Consider the following 25,090-nt stretch of genomic DNA (forward strand, 5'->3'; position numbering starts at 1 on the left):
GTAGAAGTGATGGATTCTCAAGTTTAGGAGAATATAGAAATTCATCCTAAATTAACAAGGCACTGTTCTAAAGCAACGTGTTAAAAGGAACAGAGCCACTGGTGCTTAAAACAAGGTAAAATGGTTTAAAATGTAAAATTGTGCATGCTTACTTTTTCCTTTAACATACAGCCTGCTTGCTGTAAATAGCTTTCCTGACACACAAATTACCGACCCCCCATTGGACTCAGAGGCCGCTTCTGGGCTTCTGGGGTGGGCCCGATTCAGCTCAGGCTGATCCCCGCCCCCGATTTACTTCAGCCTACGAAGCCGAAGCGGGATTCAGACATCTGAATCCTGCTTCACCCCCCCCCACATGCCACCCAGCCCCCAGATCCTTACCTGGGCCCTTGTTCCGGGGGAGTGGCGCCTCCATCGGGGGAGCTGCCAATGCCACTGCTGGGGAAAGCTGCTGCCGCTAGCTCCTAGGCTCTCTGGACGCGTGCCAGCAGCTGTTTTGTTGTTTCAGGGGATGGGGGAGCCATTTTAAAAATGGCAACTTCCTGTATTTCCATCCAGGTAAGAACCTGGGGGCTGGGCAGCAACAGCTGGGCTTCTGGATCACACCGAAGCGCTTCGGAATGCCCCATTTCGTGCCCCCCCCACCTCACTGGCAGCCTGAAGCGCCCTGCTTCAACTCAGAGCTTGGGCTTCAGGCCGAAGTGGTTCACAGCCCTAACACAAATGTCCTCTTTACATTTCCCCTTTCCAAACATAATACAAGTGAAAAAATACAGAGCACAAAAATGGAAGTGGGGTGGTGGTAAGAGTGATAGTGTGAGAAGTTTTATCTAGCCTTCTCTGGCTCTGAACTTTTTAGGGCGCAAACCTATGCATGTTTAGACAAAAAGAAGTCATACAGCTCTCAGCATTTTGGCTGGGGAATGCTGGGAGCTGTAGGACTTTTTTCTGTCTAAACATGTATAGGATTGCATCCTTATTGAAACAGACACTCCCTCATTTCCAAGCCACTAAAAAAAATGAAAGATGAGATTCCTGGGTTGCTATATTTTGGACTGGACACCAAATTCTGCACATTTAACCTGGATCCACTGAACGTTGTGAGATTTACTTCCAAGTCAACGTGATAGGCTCAGGCTGCACAAGTTCTTAATGTTTACAGAAGTCATCCTGTTTGCAAGGAATAGCTTATATGATCATAGGAAAACTGCTTTCTTTACAAAGATGCAGGAACTTTAAGGGGAGATTTCCATTTCCTGCACATGATGTCCAAGTCCATACCCTCAAGCTCCATACTGCTCTATATTCTCAGCTAGTCAGTTAGAGATATATGGTATGTAAAAGAATGGTTTGATCAAATATTGCATCTAATCTATTGGACTTTTCCAATCAAGGTAATAGAAGTACCTATTTATGCCAGAGCATACCATGCACTGCCATTTAACACAAGAGCCATCCCTTAGTTTCAAGGATGAGTTGTCCAAAATGTCTCAGTGTATATTCTTGACTCTGCTGATCTATTGCTCCAAGTTGCACTCATTAAAAAAAAGCATATGATAAAAAGGGAGGGGAGTTAGTCCCTGCAAGAGATCCAATCCACACAACTCCATTACACTGAGAGGTGCAAGCCTGGATCACTCAAGCACAGTGAAGAGAATGGATTGCATCCCGTGTTAGCCTGATTTAGGGTAGACACATCAAAATGAATGGAGCTTAAATTAGTAATGACTAACTTAAGTCTCATTCAGTTCAATGGGTCTACTCTAAGTAAGGCTAACATTGGATACAACCCAATATATTCCCATACAGCTATTAAAACTGCCTTACTAAGAGGGAGATAGTGTTTATGTATACCATTGCTGCTTTATAACTTCAATAATTTTTCACTTTCCAGAAACTAATGGATGCCCACAGCCCTAAACTTTATTTTATCGGATGATGCACCTTTCCCATGTCTTACAGCATTACATTGTATTACTTCTCTAACATATGCAGGGGGCTAAATCACATGAAGGGGGGCCACAGTTGAAAAGGACAGTGGGTCCGTGCTTCTGGGGCCACCCCCAAGGTCCACTTACATCCACACATGCAGACAATGCAGACAATGCTGGGAACCCACACATGGGTCAGGGTTCCAGCTCCTATGGAAGCCTGCAGGCATAGCGGTCTACATGCAGAAGCTTCTCTAGATCAGATGTACATAGTCAACTTGCGGATATTGTGGCAAACAACCATGAATTTGGAGACGGGACCAGCGATGTGGCCTCACTGCTCCTTTCAACATGTGAATTCCCTTCATGTAATTAAGAGATTACATTGCATTTCTCTGGAAGACAGAACAATGGTATCAGTTATTGACAGCAGTGGTAAGTTATTTTCTTAAAGAGTGATAACATTTTTAATAGGAGGTTTAGCTACTCTTCAGAGAGAAAATGAATCCACACTGCAGTCAAATAAACAGAATAAAGTAAAGGAGAATTGACAGCTATGAATCAGCAATTCCGCTTCAGACTATGAAGTGTTCTACCATGACACATTAAAAAAAAAAATATCGTAAGACATTTTCAGAGGAACTGCATTGCTTCTTCCCATATGAAGTTGTTCTTCCAGCTGTGCCATTTGCTGCCACCTCCTTCAAAAGGAGTGGTTTAAAAAGGAGAATGTCCTTAAAAGGAGTGTTCTTAAAAAGAACATACCTAGCCCTATTGTAAGCTAGAGCAGAATTGATGCTAGCTTTAATATGTTTACATTGCTTAAGTTCATTTAACAGATTGCAAATAAATATTAAAAGACAATTCCTGAGGGAAAAATTTGCTCATTTTTTCATCTTTTCTCAAACAGGAACAGATGTTTTCAGGGCAAACATCCAGACAAAGCTGGTGATTGATGCAACCCCTCAAAATATCTTGATTTGAAGAAAGGAGGGAGAAAAAATCAGGTCTGGTTCATAATGCAAGTGAGATAGCATATTAATTCCTGTGGGAGTATGAAAAATCCAGTTTACTCTCACCCTTTTAGGTTTTGCAGTCCAGTCAACTCCACCAAAAACCTCTCCTACTGAAAAAATCATTATATTATTAATGGTCCCAATTTATTATACAAGTTTGCATCTGCACCTTGTAGGAGTTTCTACATTTTGTAAATAAATGTTAATATTTCATTTTTGTAAATGGGCTTTAGCCTAGTTCCAAAGAAATGCACAGCTGGTTCCACAATCCCAAGCAAGAGTTGGACTTACATTTCTCAAACATCTGTACCACTATGCCACATGAAAAACCTCTCTTGAAATCTAGAGTAGTTTCAAAAAGCAATTTCTAGAATGGAATAGGGAGCTGGCATTTTAAAAGAAGCCAAAATTTCCACTGACCATTATCTAGGATACTCCTAAAGTAGCTCTTTGGATCCCAGCACTTTTATACTTAAAAAAAAAAAAAAGCAATATACTTTCCTTTGGCCAGGACTTGGCCTATGACATCAAACAGGTACAATCCACTGGAATTTAAGCTAGGTTTACATCCCGCTAAAATTAGTAGGACCCCAAGCCAAGTCTCATGTGCTTAAGCAACTGAAATTCATGGGTTTAATTTTTTTCCAATTTCAATATGACATAAGCATATTTAACTTTCTCTGGATCGCACTGAATATTCATATAATTCTTCATTTAACTACCAGATTTTCACTTAATGCACTGGATACTTCTGAGATTAAAGTATACTCAGAAACTGTAAATCTGTTGTTATGAAAACAAAGTTTGTAACAATGTTGTTTAATGAAACACTGCAAAAGTTGGATAAAAATCATATCCTTGCAGGAAGAAACAAAAAACACACAAAACACCACCCCACCTCCAAACAGTTCTTTTTAAAGTGCACAAAGATAGTAGAATCTATTTTAATGTTACTGCAACTCTCAAAAATGTTAAGTTAAATAGAGACTTTTTGGCTCTAGTGTTGTCATAAAGCAGCAACATCATTTACTTAAAAAAAAAAGTCCAGCTAAATGTACCGTAAAAGAGCAGCATTAAAAACATCTACAATTAAATGGATCTGCAGTCTTTAAGCATCAAACAAATATTCAAATATTAAAAATAGGTCTTCTTCCCCACCAAAGAACCCTGGAGGTAGTGGCCACAATCCATAGACAGCTACACATGTATGCAGGGGAGAACTGTACATGTAGCAGGAGTCTCTTTGAAGCTTTCACTGCTGTTCGTTGTCTGTAGAAGAGCAAGCCTGAATTACAGCTTGCCTCTTCAGCAACAGAAACGCCTGTGACAAACAGAAAACTCTGTCTGCATGCATCATTCTTTCCTCATGAACATGGAGCCTGTTTGGCTTGTGGCCAATAATGTGGTTTAGTCATACTGCAGTAGCAAAGCCTAATAATGATCTCTTCCTTGAAATCACACGTTACTGGAATACATACCAAACGTTATAAATATGGCAGCTAAAGAAGCAATTAAAAAAAAATCTGCCAAAACAACCATACATCAAAAAAAAAAAATCAAGGGTCCATTTGTTGCAAGTTTTACACTACTGACCGGTGCTCCCCACATACGTAAATGGCACTAGGCCGGATACGTCTCCTGGTGTGACCAGGCAGCTGAGGCAAAAACTTGAAGTACTTGGGCATCAAGTCTAAGCATGCATCATGAAATTTCTTGATCCTCCAATAGTAAATCAGGGGGTTCAGAGCAGATTTGAGGTAGCAGAGCAAAAGGAGCCAAGTGCTTATCTCAAAAAAGTTGTGCTTCTGATAAAAGTGGCTGTTGAACGTGGCAATAAGGCTGTAGGTGGTGAAGGGGGCCCAGCAGATTATGAAGACAACAAACAAAATCAATATGGTTGTGAAGGCACGCGTTTTAAAGCTCATATCAATGTTCATTTGAAATGGTCTCTGGAGGCTCATGAGACCAAGTTTGCTGGCTTGACTGAGGCATATGCTATCTGGGTGGCTATGGATACGAACTGCATTGTGCCGTACGGTGTTGAGGATGCCCATAAAAGAATACAACATCACCAAGAATGGAATGAAAAAGGAAATCAGTACCACCAGTATCACATAGGTACGGTAGCCAGAGCTTGTTGTGTAGCCAAACACACACTGAGGTGCTTTCGAAGGTATCTGTAGGCTAGGGTTCCCAACAGAGAGTGGGAAAGCCACTACGACAGCTGTAGCCCATGAGACAGCGATGAGGACCTTTGCACGGTAAGGATTCAGCTTATCCTGCCTCTGAACTATTATAAGGAACCTGTCAATGCTAATAATGAGCAGAATGGCAACTCCTTCAATGACAAACAGCCAGAAAAACATGGCAGAGACTCTGCAGAAGATATCCCCAAAAACCCACCGAGTAGTGATGATGGTTATCAGAGCAAAAGGCATGTTCAGCACCGCAAGCAGCATGTCTGCAAAAGCCAAGCTAGCTAGGAGAATGTTAATAGCAGATCGCATTGCAGTCTTCTGATAGACCATGAGGCAGACAACAAGGTTACCAAGGAAAGAAACTAGGAGTATAAATATCATGGCGGCAGAAAGAATGATCTGGAGTGGCAAGCTCAAGCTTTTGAAGTCTTGTAATGGAAGGGCAGATGTACTATTGACTGTCAGAGTAGTTATCTCAGAGGTAACCATGGCACCCAAATGGTATTTCAGTGGCTGTGTTGTGCCACTACGAACCAAGAAGTAGGGAGTGGTGATATTTGCGTAGGCATTTTCATAGACAATAAAAGTTGCATTTAACGTCCCAGAATGAGCCGGTGTCAGCATTGCAGAAACAACCATTACTTCAGCAGAGCAGAATGCAGAAAGATAAAAGAAGCTTCAAGGCATTTTAGTATGTAAGGAAGGTGTCATGATCCATGGCCATGGACCAAATTGTAGTTACATATCCAGCAGGGGGAAAGTAGAACTTCACCCTTCATGGCAGTTCTCTGAAAAATCAAACAGAAATTTAAAAGTTAAAAGTGAGCACAGTACTGCTGATTTTGCTGACACTTCTATGGACAAAGGCATATTGAGACCCAGTAAGTGGTGTGTGTGGGGGGGGAGGTTTATGCCACACAGAGTCACATTAGGGACAGGCAAACAGGCAGCCCAAATGACTGCGTGAACTGTTAACCCTTGCCAGGATAAGGACTTTTCTGACGTTCTTCAAGTAGTTGGGATTATACATGTGCATATAGACCTCATTTAGGCACCCCTTGCACTGCAACGTCCTCTTGACTGTTTCTGCTATACATTCTGGACAACCCACCGCTTAATTGGAGGGGTGCATCTGCATTGTCCCCCCACCCCTACCCTGTATTTGGCTTCCATGTCACACAAGGCCATCTGTCAGGCACTGTAGCCTCTGATGGGCAGGCTGAAAGCAAGGTAAAAGGCACCAGATTCCATAGTCTCCAGAAAAGGAGAGAAGCATTTCTTTTCCAAACAAAAAGCAATATGCACATATTGCAGAGGCATTCAGTGCTACATAAAATATGGCACAGGTCACAAGAGTCAAGAGAATTACTGAGTCAGTAACATTTACTGTGGATGTGTAGGTCGGTCTCCATCTGATTTAGCATGGTGCTCTGTAATGCTCCTAAGAAAGACTGGACTTTGGTAGTTAGAACATAAGAGCCCTGCTGGATCAGACCAAGGGTCCATATAGTCCAGCATTCTGTTCACACAGTGGCCAACCAGCTGCCTATGGGAAACCCACAAGCAGGACATGAGTGCAACAGCACTCTCCCGCCCATGTTCCCCATGTAACTGGTGCACATAGGCATTCTGCCTCTGATACTGGAGATAGCATACAGCCATCAGGACTAGTAGCCATTGATAGCCTTCTTCTCCAGGAATTTGTCTAACCCCCTTTTAATGCCATCCAAATTGGTGGCCATCACTACATCTTATGGTAGCAATTTCCATAGTCTGACTATGTGCTGTGTTTATGCATTTGACTATAGCTTGCTCTGTTCTTTGTTATTGTTCTAAAAATTAAAACTTTTTAAAAAATGTCTTAAATATCTAATATTTTGACCAGTCAAATATAAGTTTAAAGTTCAGCTCTCTCTTGTAACAGACTGAGCTTTTTGAGGATGTTCATTGTGATACTAGAGTAATAAATGTGTTTATACTTTCATTACAAAAGCTCTGTATTGTTTCTCCATCATTTTTTTTTTATGTACAGGTATACCAGCAGATGGGAAACATACGGGTCCTATGTAATAGGGAATCCACACAACTGTCACCTTCCAAAGAATAATGGTGCATGCATTTCCCTACTATCAAGCATATTTGTGACTATGTGAAATGCTAACATCTGTATGTACCCTGTGGACTGTTAATGATCAGTTAATATTAGTAGTTAATACCCTGCCAATAGCCACCTTGTCTTATTCATAAGCAGGATACCATTTTTCCATCTTACCAACACATGCTTATACGTAAAGGTTTAAAAAAAAATAAAAAAAAATCCATGCTATTATGAATATGGAATCAGTGTTGCTACTTGTGCCAAGCATGATGGTAAGATCTTGTTTACATGTATTAGACTATATAATCACTGATCAGAAGACATCCATTTGACTATATAATGAGTACTTACTTAGGGACATGCTCTTTTACACTTGGGAAAAGACAAGAATTGAACTTCTTTTAATAAAAGCCATTTCCAAAGCAGCAGTTAAAATGACTGTCAGCTGTGTTTAACCTGTTACACACACACATACACTTTGTTTTCCATTTCACTTTACTTTGATATTAATGCTAATGCAGTATGGACTAATGTTAATAATTAACTGGGGTAGAAACACTAGGACAACAACAAAGGAACATTTCAAAACTTTACTGGCATAAAGCATACCGTTATAGGTAAAGTTCAGCCAATATTATTCTTTCCCACAAAACGTTAATGTGCAATCTGCAACCAGCAAGGGAAATAAATTTGTACCACTCTTTTCAGTTGTGATGAGGAATAATTTATCATCAAAAATTCTGACAAGGAGGCCTACAAAGGCCTATGACTCAAATAATGCAGCAAGCAGAGAGGAGAGATGCTAACAGCAGTAGCCCACAGGGGAGTGATATCAAAGGAAGCATGACAGGAACAAATAATTCAGGGTAAAGAATAGCAGGTAACAGAAAACAAGGCAAGCCATTATGTTCATATGCTTCAATTATTTGCGCGCTCTCTCTCTCTCTCTCTCTATATATATATATATATATATATATGTCAGTCAATCAGTAAAAATAACCAGGCAGGTAAATGGAGAAACTGGAGACCTAGCATATATTGCTGAGATTATTCTTTAAAATGTTTCAATTCAAGGTAAAGCTTAATTTTGAAGAATAGCTGGTCCTTCAACTAAACTATAATTCATATGCATGAATGAAATATCTTCAAGTGGGAGGAAGGAAAAACTTCCTTGCTCCTGGAGAACGAAGAATGGAATCTAATGCAGAATCAGTTAGGTCAGAGGTGTGCAGAAGGTAGATCTCCAGATGTTTTGGACTTCAACTCCTAGAAACTCCTGACAGCATGGCTAATGCTCTGGAATGCTGGGAGCTGAAGTCCAAAACATCTGGAGATCTACTTTCTGCACACCCCTGAGTTAAACCACCTGTGTGGCACACCAACTGCTTAGGAGCTGTTGTGGGGACAATCCAAGCAGCTGAGAGATGTGTGTGAGAGCTGCTGCAACATGAATGGAGCCAGTCCCGTGCATCATTCCCACCTAAATGGCCTCCCCTCTCCCAGCAAAGTGCTAATTGGGAGGGAAGTACCAACACAAATGGCCCACCTACATGGTTCCTTTACTCACACAGGCACACACTGCAGCTGTACAGAATATAATGATTGAAAAGTAGCTCCTGCAAGGCTCAGTGAGGATGTATGAGATATTAGACATCATGGAATCTAAGCTTTTGAGAGAATCTCTACATTTGCACAAAACCTGGTAACTGAATAATTTTTGCCAATTCCTAGAAACTTGAGATTCCAAGTACTGTTTCCAGTAGTCAATGCTTTATTTATTCACTCAGCAAAGTGCACTAACTAGGCATCATGCCGTTAAAATTCACTTAGGGTGAGTCATCAAGGTAATATTTTCCTTGACAGGACACACAGCATAAGCCTGGGGTCTCCAATGTGATTACCGTGGGGGACACCTCTTTTGGCATCCGCAAAGCTCCCTTGCCCCTCTTGATTTTTATTTTGTTTCTTAAGACTTTAATTACTTTTCTTTTTAATTGGAAAGCTGGAATGCTGCAAAGCGAAAGGGTGGCTTCCAGCACCATCTTTATTTGGACTGAAAATTGTGGTTTTGTGTTTTAGAGCTTAGATCTCTCCTCTGCCTTGCAGTAAGGTTCTTGAGCAAAATTGTTTCCTTTTAGTCTCACTGGTTTGCCTTCTGGGAAATGAGTGTTTTGTCACTGGCCATGCCCCCATGGCAGCCATTTTGTGAGAGCGCTCACAATACTCTTTCAAAATCCCAAATGTGTCCACCAATTCCATAAGGTTGGAGACCCCTAGCATATGCTCATTCCATCAGGGCATTCTGCCTTTCACATGCAGGAGAAGGACCAATCATATGTCAGCTTGCAACAGCTGCCAATAAATGGGGGCAGTATAGAATTTCTGCTTTCAAAGGGACTGTTTGCTGTGCACATGCACCCTAAAAGGCACCTTGTGCAAACATAGTCTTATAAATACAGGATTTGTTTGAAATACAGGATTTGTTTGACTAAAAGCTACCTGAGACAACTAGGGCAAAGCCTGCTGAATTATAAGTACCTAATGCTTTTAATATTTAATGGTGGAAAGCAGAATGACATGATCAGATTTAGATAAAATGAAGAAAACAAAAGCTTCAAACCATCACCTTAGTTTTTTATATGTTCCATGATATTTCATTAGTAGGATATTGTTTATCTACAGCAAAAAGATAAATTTGCTGCTCTTCAACTATTTTGTAAAAATGAGACTGATGGATTGTAATAGCAGTCTGATGCATTCTACAACAAGCCTTTCATGGCTATTTTTTTTCCTAACCATAAAAACAAATATAATTGGGTACTCAGGAAGGCTCTTATTTCTCCTGAAAGGGAAGTAATAGTGTTACAGGGTCATGAAACTATCTCATTGTTCCCTTCCAGTTCTGTGATCTTAGTAAATTGCATTACACACACAACTTATGAAGGGGGGAAATATATATAGAAGAATAAGAAAAAAATAATGGCGGAAAACTGCATTTTCAAGGAAAGATAATCACCACTTGACTCTCTCCTTCTTCAAGAACTTATCATCCTAGGCAGTTCTGTCATTTGTTTCAGCATTAATGGAATAAGCTACCAAACATAATGACTTAAGATTTCCACTGAAAGACCACTACTTGTGCCTCAAATGAACTTATTAAAGAATGTTGGACTGCTAACACCTCGTGATTATCTACATCATCAACAGAATACATTTGCTATTCTGTTAAACCAAGGCAACTATCAACTATAACTGGCAACCTTTTCTCATAGACTAAAGTGCCAATTTATTATTTATAATAAATAAAAAATAACAAACTGTCATAAACAGGCTTGCTAAGATGTATTCAGCACTGACAGGAACTTGGAAGAATTAGGTCCATATACAGCCTTCCGGAGCTTCCCCACAGCTAATTTATCCTCAGTAATTATTAAAGAATTCATCCTATTCTATTTTAGAAGGAGCAATTATCAAGCTCATTGGTTATTCTGCCAATCCAGATCCCTAAGAACAATGTCATACGTGTGAGGGCAGGGGGCATGTTCACCATGCGGGTGAAAACATACTGGCATGTGACACAGAATAATTTGCCTATGCAGAATCCTAAAAGATTGTCAACTACAATAGAGCCTACTATGACTGGATGCAAAGAAGGAAAGGGTCATCTACTTTTAATGATTTGGGTTTTTACCCAAAACATAATTTTACCCAATTATGCAAAATTAATACACATATTTATCAATAATATTTCAAGTCAGCATGACATATATTTATATGACATATTATAACATATATATATATATATATATATATATTATACGTAAATCATTACAGTTTACATTTTCCTAGCTTTCATAATTTCATAATTTAACCACCTTAATTAACTCCCAAACTGTATTTACCAGTAATTTTGGAATGTTCTTTTGTTGATATCAGTGTCCCGCATTGATTCTTAAGAACGTAAGAAGAGCCCTGCTGGGTCAGACCAAGGGTCCATATAGTCCAGCATTCTGTTCACACAGTGGCCAACCAGCTGCCCATGGGAAACCCACAAGCAGACATGAGTGCAACAGCACCCTCCCACACATGTTCCCCAGCAACTGGTGTAGGTAGGCTTATTGCCTCGGATACTGGAGGTAGCATAGCGGCATCAGGACTAGTAGCCACTGATGGCCTTATCCTCCAGGAATTTGCCTAACCCCCTTTTTAAAGGCATCCAAATTGGTGGCCATCACCATGTTTTACGGTAGCAAATTCCATACTTTGACTATGTGCTGTGTGAAGAAGTACTTCCTTTTATCTGTCCTGAATCTCCCAGCAATCAGCTTCATGGGATGACCCTGGGTTCCTGTATTTTGAGAGAGGGAGAAAATGTCTCCCTATCCACATTCTCCACACCATGCATGATTTTGTACACCTCTATCATGTCTTCCCTTACCCTCCTTTTTCCCAAGCTAAACAACCTGAACTGTTGTAACCTTCTCTCATAGCGGAGTTGCTCCAGCCCCTTGATCATTTTAGTTGCCCTTTTCTGCACTTTTTCAAGCTCTACAATATCTTTTTTTAGTTGTGGTGACCAAAACAGTACACTGTATTCTAGGTGTGGTTTCACCATAGGGCAGTATGATATTACGTTTTATTCTCAATTCCTCTCCTAATTATGCCTAACATGGAGAATGCAGTAGTAAATTGCAGTAGTAAATAAGTACAAAACAAGTACAAAAGTGGATTGGGAATATGCATTGGCTCTACACATTTCACAAGATTCACAGTCATATCCAGTTGTGTTCCTCTGCTGAGGAAGGCTCTTTGCTTCAGCAGAAGCTATCGTGAATGAAAAGGGATGGAAAGTGATTTTTGCTGATTCCCACTTCCCTTTGGAGCCCCTTGCACCTCCCTCAATTTTCTCCAGATTGGGTGACTTTTTCAAACAGCAAGGGAGGTGGCGCAGGAGGCTGTAGGAGACAGAAGGAATGTATGAAAATCACCTCAAACCCCTTTCTTTCATGGGAGCCTGCACTAGAGCAAAGGGCCTTCTGTGAACAGAGGGACATGGCTGTATTAAACTCTTAAGTAATTTTTTTTAATCAATAGGGATTTGTATCTGAGAAGTGCTATTAATAGTGTTTATTACCATTGTCCAGAATTTTACTGCCTCTACTCTAAAACCACCACATATAAAAGATGTCTTCCTAATGTCTGAGACAATACAGCATTTCCTCTTCCTAGATTATTTTTTAATCTTCCAAGTTTTTAAATACCATTGAGACACCATCTTTTAACAGTCCTTTTGTATATTTAACAGTAATTTAAAAAATGAACATTTTGAAAAATTTAAAAAACCTTCAGGAATATCTCTGCCATTTTAACATATTTACTGTTTGTGGGTTTATCTTCAAATCTATATGACTACAAATACATTTTTGAAAATTATTTTAAATGCATCGATTTTTCAAAATTGATTTTTAGTACTTAAGATTATATATATTTCTGAATTCTCAGAAGTACCTTATTTGTAAGTACCAATAGTAAGGTAGTCTTCCATTCATTACACTAATTACTTGTTCATATCACAGAAATTCATAAGATTAAATACTTATTTGCTGTTGATTGATACCACGAAACTAGAGGTGTCAGTTCAATAGATCCAAACAATTCTAAATCATGCCTAATGTCCAACGGTGGGGAAAAAACTATAAACTGGAGAATTTACTTGAAAATTAAAAAGGAGTAATACACAGGCGTGAAGGTTTGAGGCCTACAGAGGCAAAGGGAAAAATGATCAGGCCTGGAGCTTTCTGTTGGGAGGGGATAACCTTGAGAGGAGTAATTTCATTTCTCCAGTTATGTGTCAGTTTCATTTCTCCACTTAAGTTTCATTTCTTCAAGTTTGAAGCAGTACTCAGTTTTGATGAAGGACGGTGTTTAAAGAGAGTGAGAGAACCAGTAACAGCAGAGACAGCCAGAGCCTGAAGTGAGAGCAGAGTCTGAAGCGTGAGGAGGAAGAAGAAGCCTGGAAAAGTCTAAGGACAACTAGAGCAAAGGAACTGGCATTTTGCAAATTTTCTTTTCTTTTACTGCCTTTTGTATCACTCAGTTCTATAGTGTAAATACCTTTACTTGTAATTTGTTTGCTTTAAATCTACTAGTAAACTGTTGTGGTTAAACCCTGTGTCTAGAGCGTTAGTCACCGCACGTCTACAGCCTAAACCCCACATTACTGGGAAGAGGAAGTTTAACAGAATGTGAGACTCTTAAGTAGGCAAGAGATCCTTAAAGAATTGGTCAGGATGTCCAAGTCATAAGGGGAACCTTGACAACGAGTGACAAAATGTTGAACATCTGCATGAACTCGTAGTAATCACAAAACAGAATTTCAGAACCCAATTGTACTGCCTAATCCAGGTGGCACTGCACATAAGGATCTGAATTCTTGTCCATGAGAACTAAGTTTGGAAGATCAACATGATCTTAAAATTAGGTTTGAAACAAACTTTAAATACAGAAACAGAAGGCACATTCCACAAACCAGGGCTTCTTTATAAACATGAAAAAGGTTGCATAGTTGGCACTATACGTTCTGTAACCAGGGATCCAGTCCTATAAACACTTATTTGGAAGTAAACCCTACTAGACTCACTGAAAGTTACTTCTGAGTAAACATACTCAGGATCCACCTGCAAGCAGATAATATGTTCACCAGGCAATTCTGCATGCATGTAACCTAGCTGTGATCCACAGCCCATTTACTCCAGAGCAGCTCTATTAAATTCAAGTGAGCTTTAGTTTCAGGCCTTAAGCCTTTGAGCCTTGCCTCTGACAATAATTCTCTGTGTGAACAAAGGGGTTCCACCCACATGCTACAGCTTACAGTGGAGTAGGCGAAGTACGTAACCATTTAGTATTGAGGATGCAATCAGAAAAGGAATAATAAGGATAACCAAAATTATTTTTGCTTCAGGTTGAGATGAAGACCTCTTATAACTTTGATATTTGCTTCCATTACATAAACTACTCTCTTTTTGTCAGTATCCTCCCAAACAGAAATAAAAAAGCTATGGCTGTAATACACAAAGAGTTGAATCCTACAAAGGACAAAGCACCTAAGCTCTACAGAAATTCATGCCAAGTTGCTCATAGGAAACACCTGTTTTATATGAATAAAAATGCAATTCTCAGAACACATACTTGGAAGTAAATTCCACAGAAAAATAGGAGTTGCCTCTAGTAAGCATTTTCATTCTATAAAACTCCCAAGTAACCAAAATGAAATAAAGTTTAATAAAATATGGTAGCAATGCAATGCAACAGCAGCAATGGTGCCATTCATAATATAGGGTTAGTATCAAAATTATTTCCAAAAGGAATTTAAAAAATAAAAGTAGCTCCCAAACAAAATAAAAGTTAACAAGAACAAATCAAGCTACCACTTTTTCCTATGCACTGACAGCCTTGCAAATGTGGGGAAATATGCCTGTTACTTAAATGTGTGCTGAAGTACTGCGATACAAAAGGTCATAAACTATTCTGTTGTTGCTCCACCCCTAGTTTCTGACTAGCTCTGTTGCTATAGATCAGGGATGGGCAACTTGCGGTCCTCTAGATTGTTTGGCCTACAACTCCCATCAGGCCTAGCCAGCATAGTCCATGGTGAGGGATTATGGGAATCGTTGGTCAAAACATCTGGAGGGCCACAAGTTAGCCACCTTTGCTATAGACTGAAGACATTAGTTCTACCTATCCATCCATGCATTTTGTCACTATGTCCTAGTTCTTTATTTACAGAAGATGATCGCTTTTTCTGTTCTTACTTTTTGGATTGTATCCAAGCACTGCTTTAGCCACTTTATTATTAATTACGAAGGCTACTCCATTTCTTCTGTGGTCCTCTTGTCCACAGTAGTAGATCTGGTGGTCATTTGATGTGAAGTGGCCCATTCCAGTCCATTTCAGTTCACTGAAACCTAAAATGTCTATATTTAATCTTGACATCTCCCCAATAACCACATCCAATTTGCCCTGGCTCATAGATCTTACATTCCAGGTTCCTACGGTGTGTTGATCTTTAGAACATCGGATTCATCGTTCACCACCAGCACTGTCAGCCGCTAGCTGTCCTTTTGGCTTGAACTAGCTGCGTCATCACATCTGGGCTAGTTGAACTTATCGTCTGTTTCTCCCCAGTAGCATTTTGACCATCTTCTGACCTGGAAGTATACCAACATATCTCTGGTTGTACCGATCCATTTCGTTTTCACAGCAAGACTACTGGGGTGGGTTGCCGTTACCTTCCCCAGGGATCGTATTTAGTCTGACCTCTCTGCCATGACCTTCCTGTCTTGGGTGTCCCTTCACGGTTTTGCTCATGGCATCATTGAGGTGCTCAAGCTTCAGCACCATGGCAAGGTAAAGATCTCCTTTGTTGGAGGGGGAAGCCTTACCACTTGGTAAAACACCTGATTCTTACATTAGAATGCATAGTAGAGAAAGATACACTACATTTGAACTAAGAACATAAGGAGCCATGCTGGATCGGAAAATCCAGTCCATCATTCGGTTCACACAGTGGCCAACCAGCTGCCTATGGGAAACCCACAAGCAGGGCAGGAGTGCAACAGCACCCTCCTCCCCAGGTTCCCCAGCAACCGGTGTACTGCAGCATGCTGCCTCTCTCTCTCTCTCTCTTTCATTTATATCCCACCTTTTTCCCTCTTGCAAGGAACCCAAAGCAGCTTACATTATCCTCCTCTCCATTTTATCCTCACAACAACAACCCTGTGAGGTAGGCTGGGCTGAGAGTCTGTGACTGGCCCAAAGTTGCCCAGTGAGCTTCCATGGCCAAGTGGGGACTAGAAACCTGTTCTCCCAGCTCCCAGTCCAACACTCTCACCACTACACCACTCTGGCTATATGTTACCTCCAGTATCCCAATCTCTGATGCTGGAGGTAGCATAGAGCCATCAGGATTAATAGCCATTGATAGCTTTCTCCACCATTAATTTGTGTAACACCTTTTAAAGCTAACCAAAGTGGTGGCCATCACTACATCTTATGGAAGTGAATTCCATAGCTTTACTATGCACTGTGTGAAGTACTTCCTTTTATCTGTCCTGAATTTCTCAACAATCAGCATCATGGGATGATGCCAGGTTCTAGTATTATGGAGAGAAAAAGTATCCCTATCCGCTTTTGCCACGCCATGCATAATTCTGTACCTCTTTATCATGTCCCCCCTTACTCGCCTTTTTTCTAAACTAAACAATACCAGCTGTTGAACCCTTTCTTCACATGGGAGTTGCTCCAGATCCTTGATCATTTCAGTTGCCCTTTCCTTCATTTTTTCCAAATCTACACTGTCCTTTTTTAGGTACAGTGACCAGAACTGTACACAGTGCTCTCAGTGTGGTTGCAAAATTGTAGAGATGCAAAATTTCTGGAAATGTTGAAGTCATAGGGGAAAAAAACGTTTTTTTCGGGGGGGGGGGGTCTGGACAAAATGGAAATTTTGGAAAAACTGCAAAATAAGCAATACTTTTTAGTGCTCTCTACAGATCTAAAGGCTTTACAGATCTAAAGTCACTTTGTTGCTTTAAGACAGCCTTCCTCAACTTGATGCCCTCCAGATATTTTGGACTTCAGCTCCCATCAGCCTCAGGCAGCATAGCCAATGGTCAGGAATGCTGGGCACTGTAGTCCAAAATATCTGAAGGGCACCAGGTTGGGGAGAGCTGCTTTAGGAACATGAACATGTTATTTTATGTATGACTTAGTTTGCTCATAAAATTATCATTATATTTTAAAACTAAAGTAAATTCAGTTTGTAACTTTGTAATTATTGTCTGAATAGTTTAGAACTACATTAAATGACTGCTACAGCATCAGAAACACAGAACTCTATAGAACATACCCAGGCTGTCAAGAATGCACATTTACTGTCAAGAACGCACAATGGTGACTCTACTCACATGTTGGGAAACTGAGCATAAATGTGTAGCAGTAAAATATACTTTAGATCAATAATTTTAATAAGGAATGAAAGAACTAACTATGCTGGGAATCTTACAGAGAGGATTAAAAAAATATTTTTCCCATGGCTTCATTGTTTCCAGACATTTTACATCTCTAGTAAAAGTATTCTTATTACATAGTTTTTAGAAATAATTTTGCGGGTTATAAACACTGGGTAACAATATATAAACACTTTGTCTTAAATTCTAAAAGAAAATATTTCATAATCCAAAGCTATTCAATTTTTCCAATTTTTTGGAAAAAAACAAAAACAGTCTTTGGAAAAACCCAGACCCCCCCCCCCCGCCTTTCCTAATTTTTTCTTTTTTCCCTGGGCCTTCACATCCCTAGGTCACACCGCAGATTTGTAGAAGGAGAGTATGATCTTGGCAGTTTTATTTTCAATTCCTTTCCTAATTATGTCTAACATAGAATTTGCCTTTTTCACAGCTGCCGCACACTGGGTTGACATTTTCATTGAGCTGTCCACCACAACCCCAAGAACTCTTTCTTGGCCAGTCACTGCTATCTCAGCTCCCATCAGGTTATACTCGAAGCTCAGATTTTTTGCCCCAGTGTGCATCACTTTATACTTGTTTACATTGAACCACATTTGCCATTTTGATGCTCACTCTCCCACTTTGGAGACATCCTTTTAGAGATCTTTGCAAGCCCGTTTTGTTTTAGCCACCCTAAATAATTTGGTGTCATCAGCAAACTTGGTCACTTCACTGTTCACTCCTAATTCCAGATCATTTATGAATAAGTTGAAAAGGATTGGTCCCAATGTGGACACTACTGTTTACACATCCATTGGGAGAATTTATCACTTATCTCTACTCTCTGCTTTCTGTTCTTTAACCAGTTATTAATCCATAAGAGGACATTTCCTCTTATTCCATGACTGCTAAGTTTGTTCAGGAGTCTTTGGTGAGGGACTGTGTCAAAAGCCTTTTGGAATTCCAAGTAAACAATGTCTATCAGATCACCCCATCTACGTATTTACTGACATTCTCAAAGAACTCTAAAAGGTTAGTGAGACAGGATTTACCTATGTGGAAGCCATGCTGATTCTTTTTCAGCAGGGCTTGTCCTTATATAAGCTTACCAATTTTGTCTTCAATCATGCTTTCAACCAATTTACCTGGAACAGACATTAAGCTAACTGGCCTGTAATTTCACAGATTCCCCCCTGGATCCCTTAAAATTGGTGTCACAGTGGCCATTCTCCAGTCCTCTGGTACAGAGGCTGATCTTTGGGACATGTTACATATTTTTGCTAGAAGATCAGCAATTTCATATTTGAGTTCCCTAAGAACTCTAGGATGAATACCATCAAGAAATTTAATCTTTGTCATGACTGGAACATGCACTTATAAAGTAACCCATTATTACAACGCTTCCTCATTTGGAAGCCTCCTTGATTTCGCTTCCATCTCAGAGAGACAGATCAACCAACCAAACATATGGTAGAAAAGGTTTGTTGTTAGTATTTATATTGTGTTATTTTCCTCAGTAGCAGGGGCAATTTTACCACACAGCAGGTGTAGATGTGTGGTAAAATGGTCATAATCACCCACTCAGGCAGCTGGCATACCAAGAAGGTACCATATAGTAAATGGCTGCATGGTGTGAAGTTTCCATATAGTAAATGGTTGTTTGTATCCAACCATGCTGTGCAGTGAAAATGGGACTGTTTGCTCCAAGCAAGGCTGAACTGTAGATGCTATATGTTGGTACTTGGGTATATACTGATCTTTTCCACTGCATAGTTACACACTGTCATGATAGTCTAACATCATATTGGGGCTTAGTTGATCAACACTGCATTTCTATAGTATAAAAATAATAATACAGTAAGAGAACACTGTATTGTTTCCTATCATAAACACGCATGTTGAATAGCATACAGGTTAATACTGATAGTTACATCCCCTTTTTCAATGGGATTTCCCTTTTGCTCTCCTCCCCCTGCACCCCCTGTGTATCTTGCCAATCTACTCCAGGGGGTCCCACAACTCTCTGGAGCAAATTTGAGAGGTGTGGGGGAGGGCTGCAGGGTGGAGGGAGAATATGTTCCATCAGCAGTGTCTGTTCTACTGGCAGACATATACTGTTGGATACAACCCGTGGTTTCAGATTATTTTTCCTCTGTGATTTAGTTAGTAATACACACAAATAAATTCACTGATACACATGCTATTCTTTCAATGCAACTTTGCTAGAGCATTATAAATTAGCAAGAATGTGACAAAACAGCAGTTCCAATGAAAGTAATAAGTAATCTCTTTAAGTAATAAACAGATTAACAATTATGAGCTGCATCACAGCACTGTCTGTTTCCAAGAAAGGGTCGTACTACATTAGATCCACTGAGATGCAGCTAGAGCGTTAGACTTGGATACAAGGAAGTTTGACCCCTCAGAGTGATGAAGTTTCTTAGAAGGCCATGGGCTAGTCTACATCTCTCAGCCTAGGCTACCTTGCACATTTTGTTCTGAGGCTGAAAATGACACCTGGAACTTCCTGAAGGAAGAACATTCTATAAAAAATAACAATAAAAAATAAAAAATAAAATAGCTTTTGTATTCTCACTGCATTCACCATTTCAAGGAGCTATATTATCCTCTCTTGACATTCTAGCTATTACTGCTCTTCAATTCACCAGGTCCTGAGAGGGATGTAACTGGGGCAGGTTTAGAACTAATTAGTGGTTCTAGTGGTGGGAAATCACAGGAAGCTGCATAAAGCTGCTCTGGACTTTCTAAAAGGAAGAGTTCCAGTTTCTTATGCCATTTCCAATATTGCTATGACTTTGGTCATGGAGGAGTGGAATGTAAAGTTCCTTTGTATATATTAGTGAGCAAGAAAAATTAACAAGTTATTTCCCAAAAGTCAGGAAATTAATATTTCATACTTCTGTTTTATCTGTCTACATGGGCTTAAAATACCAGTTCTAAACAGCATGATGTTCTGTGGACACTCTGCTGCCACTTCATTTCCAAGTCTGTTTCCTTAGCAACACTTTAATCCATCTGGCTGCAGGCTTCTAAATTTTACTACTCTGTTCTTATCTGTACCAAAAATAGACTACAAAGGAATTCATACTAACAACCATGCAAAGTCAATAACATAATTAATCCTACTAATAAAACAAATTGTGAGATTAGTTGTACATAATTAAAGAGAGTCTGGCTTATTATATATAAAATATTTATAGAGAGAGAGAGATAACTGAAACATCAAATAGCTACCAATTCAGGTTTGACTGAAAGATTTTGCACACCCTTCCCAGCCAAACACACACGCTAGACACTAGGGAAGTATGAACCCCTCACTGTCCAGTCGGGGGACTGTCTGTGGAGGGGCCATTCAGGCCCCTGTGGAATCCTCCAGAGCCCAGCTGCGTCCGCCAGAGTTGGCGGAGCAGCTCTCCAGCTAATGGTGGCTGCCATTAGCCTATCATGGGAAAATACAGCTGTAAATGGTATATTGTATGGCATTTGCAGCTGTAAAGCATTGACTTTGACCTAAATTGCAGCTGTTTACCACTATACTTTGGTCAAAGTAAGTGCTTTACAGCTGTCAAGAGCGCCCTAGCTGCCTCTTGCAGTCCCCTCCAATAGCCAACTCAGGACACAGACGACGAGGATTCTTTCCAAGGCTTTATTCCTTTATTACTTTATGACTCTTACAGATACTAATCACTAGCGACTAAGCAAGGAACAGCACTGGGAAGAGATAGCAGAGTAGCCTAAGCTCCAGGTAAGGCAGTTGGTCCCCGTTTGAAGGAGAACCATGGGAAGACTTTGAACTTATGAGCTATGGAGAGATCCTCCCTCTTTCCCTTGGGTCCTTGGGACGTGACCGTTGTTTTAGCACCAAATGAGCAGAGCGCCTCCTTTTGGCACCCTCCATCTGTCATCGCTCCCGGCATCTGCGCCAAGTGTCCAGGAAGCCCCCCTCCAGTGCTCTCTCACTGCTAGGGTCACTATCTCTCCCAGGAATGCTGGCAGGAGGAATCTCTGCCAGCTGCTGTGCTTGTGAGAGATGAGCGAGCTCCTCTCCCACAGATTGCTGTTCCTCCTCCGAATCAGAACTGCTCTGGGGCTCTATGGGCTCAGTTTCCACCCTAACAATAGCCACAAATGGCATACAATATGCCATTAGTGTATCGCGTCTTACAGGGAGCTGGAGAGCAGGCCTGTATGAACTCCTCTGGACCTGCAGGTAAGTGTGTTGTTCCAGAGGTCAGATTCTTTGGAATCCAGCCTCATATGAGTCCACAGCAGAATTCTCCAGCATCCCTAGACACCAGTGATCTTTTGTAATCAGCAAAAGAATTCAAGATGGCTGTTTAACATGGAATCAGTGCTATACCAGTGCAATTCTACACAGCAAGTCTTGATTTTGAAAGTTCTTCCCCCTTGTTTCATTGGCCTACAATCTGAAAACTTTCTGGTGAAGAATATTTTCAAAATCTTGTCTAGATAAGTTATTTGTTGAAGTATATATGTGCTTTGCCCCAAATATGTTATATAGTACATTGCACATACAAAGGACAAGTGTTGTTTAGATTACAGTTGAGATATAAAGAACTACTTAGGGGCCATCTACATGACAATGGAAGGTGAAGCGCTTCAGGGCATTATCGGCGGCCATCAGGGACACACAAAGCAAGAAAAGTGTACTGTACCTAAACCCCGGGTCACGGGTCACACAGAGCTTGAAATCAACATACTTCCGGGTAGAACGAAACCCCATCAACCCGGCAGGTGATACTCAACCAATGAGAGAGGCTTGTGTCCTGCCCCTGTCCATGCGCCCCCCTGCTACTATGTTAATATGAAAGGGAAAGTAACTACTTCACAATTCTGAAGTGTTAGGAATGCCTTTAATCGAAGAAACTAAAATTCCCAATTATCCAGTACAGCATCTGTAGGCTCCCCATGAGAGCACCCCACTGGCACAATTTCACCCCATTCCAGCAAGCAGTCAGGGAGTTACAGCTCCTACCCCCTTTTTCCAAATGTGCACCCCTTTCAATGAAGAAGCTGAGATCCCCAATTATCCAGTACAGCATCTGAAGGCTCCTGCTGAGAGCGCCCCACCTGTGCAATTTCGCCCCATTCCAGCAAGCAGTCAGGGAGTTATACCTCCTGCCCCCTTTTCCCCTTTATGCCCACTTCTCAATGAAGAAGCTAAAACCTACTATTATCTACTAAATCATTTGGAGGGGCACCCTCAGGGTACCACACCTGTGCAATTTCGACCCATTCCAGGAAACTGTCAGGGAGTTATAGCTCCCACCTCCTTTTCCTCCTTTATGCTCAAACTTGCTCGAAGTGGGCTAGATGAAACAACGATCATGTGGATCCACAGTTGGCTACAGAATCGGACTCAAAGAGTGCTTATCAATGGGACCTTCTCAAGCTGGGGAGAGGTAACGAGTGGGGTACCGCAGGGCTCAGTCCTGGGCCCAGTGCTCTTCAACATTTTTATTAATGACTTGGAGGAGGAGGTGCAGGGAATGCTGATCAAATTTGCAGATGACACAAAATTGGGAGGGATAGCTAATACTTTGGAAGACAGAAACAAAATTCAAAGTGATCTGGATAGACTGGAGTGCTGGGCAGAAAACAACAGAATGGTATTTAATAGGGACAAATGCCAAGTTCTGCACAAAGGAAAAAGAAACCAAATGCACAGTTACAAGATGGGGGATACGTGGCTCAACCACACTACGAGCGAGAAGGATCTTGGAATTGTCGTCGATCACAAGCTGAATATGAGCCAACAATGGGATGTGGCTGCAAAAAAGGCAAATGCTATTTTGGGCTGCATTAATAGAAGCATCGCTTCCAAATCCCGGGAAGTACTAGTTCCCCTCTACTCAGCACTGGTTAGGCCTCATCTGGAGTACTGTGTCCAGTTCTGGGCACCACACTTTAAGAAGGATGCAGACAAGCTGGAGAGGGTTCAAAGGAGGGCAACAAAGATGATCAGGGGACTGGAAACAAAGCCCTATGAAGAGAGACTGAAAGAACTGGGCATGTTTAGCCTTGAGAAGAGAAGACTGAGGGGAGATATGATAGCACTCTTCAAGTACTTGAAAGGTTGTCACAGAGAAGAAGGCCAGGATCTCTTCTTGATCATCCCAGAGTGCAGGACACGGAATAATGGGCTCAAGTTACAGGAAGCCAGATTCCGGCTGAACATCAGGAAAAACTTCCTGACTGTAAGAGCAATACGACAATGGAACCAATTACCTGGGGAGGTGGTGGGCTCTCCCACACTGGAGGCCTTTAAGACGAGGCTGGACAGCCATTTGTCAGGGATGCTCTGACTTGGATTCCTGCATTGAGCAGGGGGTTGGACTCGATGGCCTTGTAGGCCCCTTCCAACCCTACTATTCTATGATTCTATGATTCTATGATTCTATGTGCACTTTTCTGCTGCAAAAAAACCCACAAGCATCAGAGAAGCGCAAAATCATGGCTCTCAATGGGGACAGGCTGGAAAATGGAGGCTAGTTATTCTCACTGGCAAAAAGGAAATACAGCATATTTCTGAGGCTCAAAAGAGGGCTCTAGTGCTTTGATGATTGGAAAGGCAGGCTAGTTACTCTCTCTGGTGACAGTAGTGCGCTTTTCTTCTTCCCTTCCTTAGCTGTAGGTGTATCGCACGACTGTGAAATACTGAGGGTGGCCGCACTCTCTCCTTCCCTTCTGGGTATCCCTTAGTTGTACATGTATCACGCCACTGCGAAGTTGTAGGTGTATGGCAGTAACGCGACTCCGAAATACCACGGCTACAGGCTCCTGCTACTGGCTGCTCTTTCTTCTTCAGCTCTGTGTATTCTTTATTGTGCACAGCATATAAATGGGCTACTCCACTATTGTGAATGAAACAGCGCTACTGCTATTATGAATGGGAAAAGGAGGGTACTTACTGTGAAAGTAGCCCTACTGCAAAGGGGAGAAAAGAAGGAATAAGGTTGGGGGAAAGAGTGGCCCCACCCCTTGACCACATCAGTTGCAGTTCACAGCCAGTTCACAGAGGTACACCCAGGATTAATGCAGGGGGATGGAGCACACTGCTGTGGAACCACTCTGGAGCCGCATTTAAGAAAAACAATGGAGTAAAAGGATTTTTCAAATATGCACACTTTGGAGGCGGACGCTGCAGGATGGCGGTGGATTGGTGAAGTGTCAGATATATTAGACTGCAACACCCATCAGCTGGAGATGGTGGAATTATACTCTAACACATTTGGAAGGCACAGGGTTGGGGAAGGTTCAGCCTTCCTGAACCTGGTGCCCTCCAGATGTTTTGGACTGCAATTTCTATTAGCCCCTGCCAGCATGGCCAATGGTCAGGAATGCTGGGAGTTATAATCCAAAACATCTGTAGGATATTAGGTTAGACAAGCCTGCCATAGACCATTTCATTTTCAGTAGTCAATTCTTATACTTTAAAGTACAATGCAAAAAAATTATCACTCTGTGAAAGCATCTTTGCACTTCATTGCTGATGATTGCGTGCTCTCCCAGGCCTTGCCTTTACATTTCTGTGAGGCTTCCCACCACTACTTCTTTCTTTTAGTGATATTTAATGAAGGAATACACTCTTTAAAATGGTAATTCATGTGTATATCCAGTTCTATTTATGCATATACGTGATATTAATGCACAAGAAGTTGTGCCAGAATGGACAGGCCCTGAAACCAGTTATGCAGGGCAGAAAATTTTTCGTGGAAAATTTTCCAATGCATTATTTTTCCGTTTCATAAGTTCATTAGTAAAAATTAATGTATGTCAGATGGAAATATAATATTAT

The 25,090-nt window shown here is 41.0% G+C and overlaps 1 protein-coding gene across 1 annotated transcript in view; it reads right to left on the reverse strand.

Annotated features, from left to right (window-relative positions):
* GPR63 (G protein-coupled receptor 63) overlaps window positions 1–25,090 on the reverse strand; it is a 49,650-nt gene that overhangs the window by 13,046 nt on the left and 11,514 nt on the right. The window contains exon 2 of the mRNA XM_084831220.1: window positions 4,541–5,933. Within this exon, the coding sequence (XP_084687346.1) occupies window positions 4,541–5,784 (1,244 nt within the window). The 5' untranslated portion in view covers window positions 5,785–5,933. The remainder of the gene's footprint in view (window positions 1–4,540; window positions 5,934–25,090) is intronic.

Source organism: Heloderma suspectum, chromosome 1 (assembly GCF_057233095.1).
Source record: "Heloderma suspectum isolate Gila_16-S chromosome 1, 16-S_ref, whole genome shotgun sequence".
In the NCBI taxonomy this organism is placed as follows: Eukaryota; Metazoa; Chordata; class Lepidosauria; order Squamata; family Helodermatidae; genus Heloderma; species Heloderma suspectum.